Consider the following 7,586-nt stretch of genomic DNA (forward strand, 5'->3'; position numbering starts at 1 on the left):
CTGGGATTACAAGTGTGTGCCACCACACCTGGTCTTGGTGGCTGGTCCAGTGTGCCCCAGGGCTGGCACAGCATGTGGTACCTGGGATCGAACTGGGTCCTTGTGCTTCTCTAGGCAGGTACTTAGACTGCTGAGCCATCTATCTCCGCAGCCCCACTCTGCTGTCATTTCGAGCTCTGCTGTAAATACTGTAGAATGGTACAATGGGAAGATCCCGGTCTTTTCCAGGACGGGAAGTTCGATTGCCCTGGGTCCTGCCGAGCTTCCTGTGATCAAGGGGTGCTGGACTCGCTATGCACGCTGGGCTGGGCTAGATGGGTCGTAGGGAGGAGCAGGGAGTGGGGCTCGGGTGGGGACAGGAGAGGAGGTGGCACCCAGCAGCCTGGAGGGTCCTGGGGCAGAATGATGTGGACTGCAGGGATGAGGACGGAGAGTGGGGCACACGGCCCAGTGAGTAGCTAGGGACATCGAGGAGGCTGCCACTGATGGTGGCAGTGCTGTGGGACCCAGGACTCTGGGTCTGGGAGAATTCCTGGGTAACGACTTCATGGCCCCTGGCTGGTGGGCAGGAAGGGGCCCCCACCCAAGTATCCCTGTCCCCTGGGGTCACCAGACAAAGTGGCATGAACCAAAGAGTTTACAACAGATACCAGAGCCAGTATTGTGGCACACATCTGTAATCCCAGCACCAGAGAGGCTGAGGCAGGAGGGTCACCGCAAGGGCAAGGCCGGCCTGAACTACACAGTGAGACCTTGTCTTAAAAAACCAGAAACAGCAGATGTTGACTCTTGAGGTTCTGGGCCAGAAGTCTGGACCGGAAGTGTGGGTTGGGGCCTCCTGCAGGCTCTGCAGAGAACACAGCCTGGCTGTGGTATCCCTTGGTGGCTGTGTCTTCTTGGCCTCCCCTTTAGCCCCCGGGGTTGCTGTCCCTCCTGTGTCTGCCTGTCACACAGCCTTAGTCTCTATGATCGGAGTGCACCCCAAGGTAACAGGCCCGCTGTGACCCGCTTTCTGATAAGGCCACGTGCTGAGGCTGCGGCTGAGGTTGTGTCCTGAGGAAGGAACCCTGCCCACCCACAGTGCCAGGTAGAGGGGGCAGTGCTGTCCCCTTTGCCCTGAGAGCCACCTGGCCACGTGTTGCTCCCCCCCAAGGCCACATGTGGTCTCCACTGCAGGCAGAGCTGCCCTACAGAGCCTGCCCTGCTCAGTGTGCAGTAGGCCGCTCACTGTTGCCCATGGGTGACTAAACCACTGCAGCCCCTTGTCCCTCCCTGCAGTCCTGCTTATGGGTGGACCAGGCATGGTGGCAGGGGTAGAGTCCAGGAGGAGGGCGAGCGTGCTGGTGGCTGAGTGGCCAGGGCAGCTTTCCTGTCCCTTGAGGAAAGACAGAAGGTCCCTGCAGCCAGGCCCAGGAGGCCGCAGGAGGCTGCAGGAACCTGTGGGTCAGCGCCCCTGCCTGTGGGCCCCTGTGGCACTGGGCTCGGTCCTGTGCTCCAGGGCACGTGCATCCTGGCTGTGCCTCTCCACGTCCTTGTGTGCTCAACTGTCCTAAAGGAGCAGTGACCGGTGTGGTGACACAGCCGGGGGTCCCAGCACCTGTGAGACTGGACAGGAGGAACACACAGTCCAGCCAACGCAGACAACTTGGTGACTTAACGGCCTCTTCTCAGAGTGAAAAATGACAAGGGCCAGGATGTGGCTCTGCGTGCAGGTCCTGGGCTCAGTCCTGGCACGGAAGGCGAGGACCAGGGGTGGGGAGAAAGAGGAAGAAGGGAAGGAGAGAGGAGGAGAAGACGCGGGGGGAGGAGGAGAAGAGGAGCCTCGCTCTCCCCGGAGAGTCCTTCCCGCTGAGGGGGCTGGCGGGCCACAGGTTGGGGCGCTGCGACAGGTGGCCCTGGCAGTGGCTGCCCTGTGCATCTGTTCTTTAGCCCACTCAGCCTCTCCCTGGGCCGAAGGACCTCGCCCATGTGGCTGTCACCCAGGAGGGCTCACTTTGAGGACAGTCAGCACAGGGTCACCCCTACAATGGAGGCCGGACCCCCAAGAGGCCACAGCTCCCTCGCTCCTCCAGGTCAGCGCCCAAAGAGGGTGAGCCTCAGGGGCTCTACCGTGCAGGCAGGAGGTGGCAGGGACACCAGCTTCTGAGGTCAGATTGTCTGGATTCAAGTCCCAGGTCCCCTAAGCTGAAGTATGGCCTGGCACGGGTGACCTTGCTTCAGTGGTGAGCAGGCCTTGGTTTTCCATCTGTAAAATGGGTAATGTAGGGGCCGAGGAGATAGCTCAGTAGAATAAGCACTTGCCTGGCAAGCGCAAGGGCCTGAGTTCAATCCCCAGTTCCACAAAAATTAAATAAATAAATAAATAAATAAATAAATAAATAAATAAATAAAATGGGTGCTGTTTCTTTCACACAGGCCGGTTGTAGCCATTAACTCTGGTAACTTGAAGGATGCTTTTTTCTTTCTCCTTTCCTTTCCCCCCAGAACAAAACAGAACCAGGGCCTTTGCATGGAACCCAATCATCCCCAGCCCTTTTCTTTTTATGCTTTATTTTGTCACAGGGTCTCCATAAGTTGTTCAGGCTGGGCTCAAACTTGGGATCCTCCTGCCTCAGCCTCCTCTGGGCAGGCTGGCACTGCGCCTTGCTGCCCCTCCCATCCCTCCCGGGCCTCCTGTGTGCCTAGGGCTTACTGGGGCAGCGGAGGCTCAGACTGTGTCTCTCCCACAGGGGAAGACCGTTATGGAAGACGCGTGGTCACCTTTAGCTGCTGCCGGATGCCGCCCTCACATGAACTCAACCACCAGCGCCTGTTGGAGTGAGTCCCATCCCTGTCCCTGCCTTGTGTCCCTGTGTCACTGGCCCCCACCAGGCCTGCTGCCCAGGGTTCCTGCGGCCATCACCAGTGCCATGGGCACAGTGCGGAGCTGGGCTGTCTCCTTCCCGCAGTGGGTGCCCTCCCTCGGGAGCTGGGAACAGTCCTGCCCCTGGTCCTGGGCAGGGAGGCCAGTCCCCCAGACCCGAAAGCCGCAGACCACACCATGCTGTCCCTTCGAGGCCTACCTGGGACACCTTCTAGAACTGTGCAAGGTCTGGTGGCCATCACATCCAAAGACATAGCGGGCAGCTGGCCACGTAGAGCTGCATCCTCTTGGGCTGCAGGGAGGGTCCTTGCTCCTCTCACTTCCTGTGTCCATGTCCTGCGTGTCCTGTCCCCTCTTCTCAGCCACAGGACTGCCTCTCCTGCAACCACCTGTTCAAGGCTCAGTGTCCCCCAAGACCACCTCACAGGGCTTTGGGCGGAGTGGATGGGAGCCTGGGGCTCTACCACTGTTGTCCCTGTTCCTGTGGCTTGGGGGACATGATGGCCAGATGACCCTGAGACAGAAGGTGGTGGGCTGTGGCAATGACCACAGGTGTCCTATACCTTCTGCACACAGTGTCACCCAAGGGTGCTCAGACTCTGAGTCTGGCACAGTGCAGGGGCTGAGCAGGCTGAGGGGAGGTGGCAGGGCTTCTGCGGCTACTGGTTGGCTTACTGTCCCCACCCAGACCCTCTCTAGTCCGGAATGGGACCTGGCCAGGCCCTGCACCCCCAAGCTCTCCACCGCCCAGCTGAGTTGCCGCGGGGCCTTGGCCCCTGCTCCCCACTGCTGCCCAGCTCTGCAGACCTCCCAGGGCTTGGCCTTGCGTCACCCGGGGCCTCACTGGGAGGCCACCAGGTCCAGGAGGCCTCCCGATGCTGCCTGAGCTGCCCCTGGCCCTGCTGGGGCCCTGCCTCCTTCCCTGCACCTCTGCCTGTGCAGCTTGGTGCTGTGTGCAAGCCAGGATGGTGTCCTCTCCTTCAGCATTCGAGCACCGTCTGGGGGAGGGCGCTGGGGATATCTGGGCAGTGCAGCCATGAGATGCTTGGGGGGCGAAGTCATGAACATCAGGCAGAGGGCCTGGCCGTGTGTCACGTGCCCACCAGCTCCCCGGCTTGGGGGTGGGCACCCCGCTGCAGGGACCCAGCCCAGCAACCCTTACTGTGATCTCACACACGGTGGACCCAGCAGAGCCCTTGGAAGATGAGCCCACATTGCTGTCAGGGGCTGCCACCCGGCCACTTGCCCCGGAACCGATGGCCACCTGAGGATGGGGCTGGGAATTAGCAATGTGGGCAGCCCCTCTGCCCCGGTTACCAGCCAGGAAGCGGGGGCAGAGCAGCCCCGCTGAGGCTTGGAGCTTGCTCCCCACCAGCCCTGGCATCCCTGGTGACTGCCTGAGGACAAGAGGCTACAACACACGGCTCTCGTGCACACCATTCAAGCCAGCTGGCTGTGGGCCAGCAGAATGAGGTCGAGGCTTCCCCAGGGCGGGCAGAGGCAGGCAGGATCACGGAGGTCATCCGGGTGCACAGCTGCGGGCTGAGGTTTCCAGGGTCCCCAGGTGCAGGCGTGGGTCAGCTCCTGTAGAGACGCCTGCGAGCACCATGACACACGGGAGGCTGCAGTGCGGGTGGAGAGCAGCCAGCCCTGGGGTTCGAGACCTGGCCCTTCCTGCTGATGCAGTCCTTCCAGGCGGACCTGTTCCTCGCCTCCTCCAGCTTCCAGGGTGTCTGCAAATCCTGTCCCTCTCAGGCTGCCCTACTGTCCCCTCGGCTGCCTTCTTATAAAGACAGTGGCTGTGCCACTCTGTCCAGTCCGGGACCAGCTCCTCCTCCAGGGAGCCTCGGTCTGATGACACCTGCAGAGGATGGCTTACAAACAAGGCTGCCTCCCCTGGGTCCAGGAACTTGGTGCGGGTGTCTGGAGTGGGGTCACACTTTACCCTGCCACATCTTCCGAGTAGCTGCATGACCTTGGGCAAGGGACCAAATGCCTCTATGCTTCAGATTTTGCCTGGCAGACAGCCAACAGCTCGGTCCCTGGCAAGCAGAGTCCACAGGTGGCCCTGGATGTGGCCTTGTGCAGCTCCTGCCGGCTGACACGGCTGCCATCACTGGGAGGGCGCTCACAGGGCGCGGGTGGTTTCATGATGACCCTGGTCTGTGCACAGGTACCTGAAGTTCACGCTGGACCAGCACGTGGAGCATGACTACACCATCGTCTACTTCCACTACGGCCTCAACAGCCGTAACAAGCCCTCCTTGAGCTGGCTGCAGAGCGCCTATAAGGAGTTCGACAGGAAGTATGTGCCTGGGGCTGTGGGGACTCCAGGGGTGTGTGTGTGTGTGTGTGTGTGTGTGTGTCTGTCTGTCTGTCTGTCTGGCACATGGAGTCCCCTGTGGGGTAGCAGCCAAAGAGGCCTCTGGGCTTCAGGACATTGACTTGTGGACAGAGATAAAGAGAAAGGTCACACTGCCAGTTTGGTGGCTGCCCCAGTCCAGCAGGGCAGCCCTCCAGGCAAGGAGACATGAGGTGGTGACTTCCAGGCAGTGTCCATTTGACCTAGGCTGGAGGGGACCAGGCAGGGGTGAGAGGAAGGTCCTGGCTGGGTCATGAGTGGCTGCCTACAAGGGAGGGAGTTCCCCGTCTCCAGAGGCATGCAAGTGGAGCTCCACATCCGATAGATGGGATTCATGTGGAGCCGGTTTCCTGCTCTGTCTTCTGCCAGCTCACTCCTGGGAAGGACAGATCTGCTCACAGCCCAGTCCTGACCCCTTTGGGGAGTGATGATCCTGACCTGGAAAGACCAGAGCCTTCAAGGGTGGAGGCGGTCCCTGCCATGCTATGGGATCCCGGACAGCCCAAAAGTCCTTGCCCCCAGCCCTGCAGCTAGCACCCCTTGGGAACAACTCACTGGATTTCCTAGCAGGGGTGCTGGGAGCTGGCTTTAAGCTCTGTGGCTCTCCGGCTTGACTTTTGCTGCTAGACAGCGACGGCATCCACTGAGTCAGGGCTTCCTTTGTATCCCTCACACATGGTGGTGGGAACATATGATGTCTGGTCCACCCCAAGCTGATGGTCTGTTCAAACCCTTCCGTGTCACCCAAGTTGCTCCTGGCTTACCGCTTGCACTGGGTGCTGTCCCTGCCCACCCTAGGGCTGCCCTACTTCTGGCTCTATGCCCCGGACTCTTTCTCTGGACCCTGCTCAGCAATCACCCGTTTCTGTGAGGACCCTGGTTCCTCCTAGGGGGGACCTCAGCCTTGAGACCTCTCCAGACGGAGTTAGGGTGTATGCGGGTAGTGTGGCTCCCAGCCTTTTCCTGTGTGTGCGGCACAGAGAGCTTCCTGCTGCCTGGGTATCTCTGGTGGGAGGGCCTGTGCAGCCTCCACTGTGCCCACTGTTGTGCCACACTCCATGCCCCTCCCCAGCAGGAAGCAGCTGCAGCCTGGTGGTGGGTGCAGAGGACTGGTCCCCCCCAGCTCTGAGCCCCTTTATGTGGTACCAGGAGTTGAACCCAGGACCTTTGCACTGAGCTCCATCCCAGCCCTCTTAAAAGGTTTGTTTTGAAGCAAGGTCTTGATAAGCCACTGGGTTGCCCAGGCTGGGTTTGCACTTGTGACTCCTGCCTCAGCCTCCCAAGTGCTGGGATTCCAGGCCTGTGTCACCACCTCCTGCCATCTCTCCTGTTGGCTTATCTGATGACAACCTTACATGGATCTCAAGGAGACCCAGGACAGCTCAGGTTCCCTCCATAGGTACAAGAAGAACCTGAAGGCCCTGTATGTGGTGCACCCCACCAGCTTCATCAAGGTCCTGTGGAACCTCTTCCGGCCCCTCATCAGGTACGTGTCTCTGTGAGGACCCTCAGGGTTGGGTTGCACTCTGCTTCTCTGGGGTGTCCATGGTGTGATCGCCCTGCTGCCGGGATGGCCAGTGAGTGGGCCCTGGCCCTCTGAGGGCCGTGGACAGAAGCATCTGCTGCATGTGCAGGGTTTGCACCCAGGTTTTCAGCCTCCTGTGAGGAGAACCCTACTTTCTGCAGTTATGTTGGGGTCCCCTGAGCATTCCTTATTCAGAGAAAAGAAGCTTGGTGCTCAGAGCTGTTAAGCAGCATTTCCTGGGCCACACAGTGGGACTCTGGCTGGGGTGTCAGTTCCAGGTTGTGTGGTTCACCCCTCATCCCTACCCAGGCCTGCGCATGAACAGATGCCAGGAGAGGACCCTGGAGTCAGGGGCAGCGACCCTGCAGCCAGGCCTGGGCTCAACTGCCAGTTGACTGTGGGTGGGTCAGCAGCCACCCGGCCCCTCTGAGCTATGGAGTCCCTGTCTGAATTGGAGGAAGTAGGCGAATGTGGTGGCTTTTGGTAGCTCGCACACAGGGAGCCCCCCGTCCTGCCTGGACCCCTGATTCGCACATCTGAAGTGAGGCCTGGAGCCTGCAGCGCCAACCAAGTCCTAGTGATTCTGCCACAGTGGGCAGGGCTCCCAGGGTGAGCTGGGCCTGGCTTTCTCTGAGGTACGAGGGTCAGGAAGCAGTGCCCTGCCCACCACACCACTGAAGCCCGTCACTAGCAGGTGCCTGGCAAGGAGTCTGCATGGGTAGTGTGCCCAGGAAGCCTGTGTCTGAACAGTGCTGCAGGACAGCCAGGCCCTGTGGCCTCGGTGGACCCTCTGGTCCATCACAAAAGCAGCCCTTCTCCACCCTGCTGGATCCTGT

General features: G+C 60.3%; 1 protein-coding gene across 4 annotated transcripts in view; it reads left to right on the forward strand.

Moving 5' to 3' along the window:
• Positions 1-7,586, forward strand: part of Arhgap8 (Rho GTPase activating protein 8) — a 41,796-nt gene that overhangs the window by 21,980 nt on the left and 12,230 nt on the right. For 3 of the 4 annotated variants that reach the window (XM_004642454.2, XM_023702524.1, XM_023702522.1), the window contains exons 3-5: positions 2,730-2,817; positions 5,037-5,168; positions 6,625-6,711. In XM_004642454.2, the coding sequence (XP_004642511.1) occupies positions 2,730-2,817; positions 5,037-5,168; positions 6,625-6,711 (307 nt within the window). The remainder of the gene's footprint in view (positions 1-2,729; positions 2,818-5,036; positions 5,169-6,624; positions 6,712-7,586) is intronic. The other variant, XM_023702523.1, reaches the window with a different exon arrangement.

The sequence above is a fragment of the Octodon degus genome, unplaced genomic scaffold (genome assembly GCF_000260255.1).
Source record: "Octodon degus isolate 3935 unplaced genomic scaffold, OctDeg1.0 scaffold00153, whole genome shotgun sequence".
Classification (NCBI taxonomy): domain Eukaryota; kingdom Metazoa; phylum Chordata; class Mammalia; order Rodentia; family Octodontidae; genus Octodon; species Octodon degus.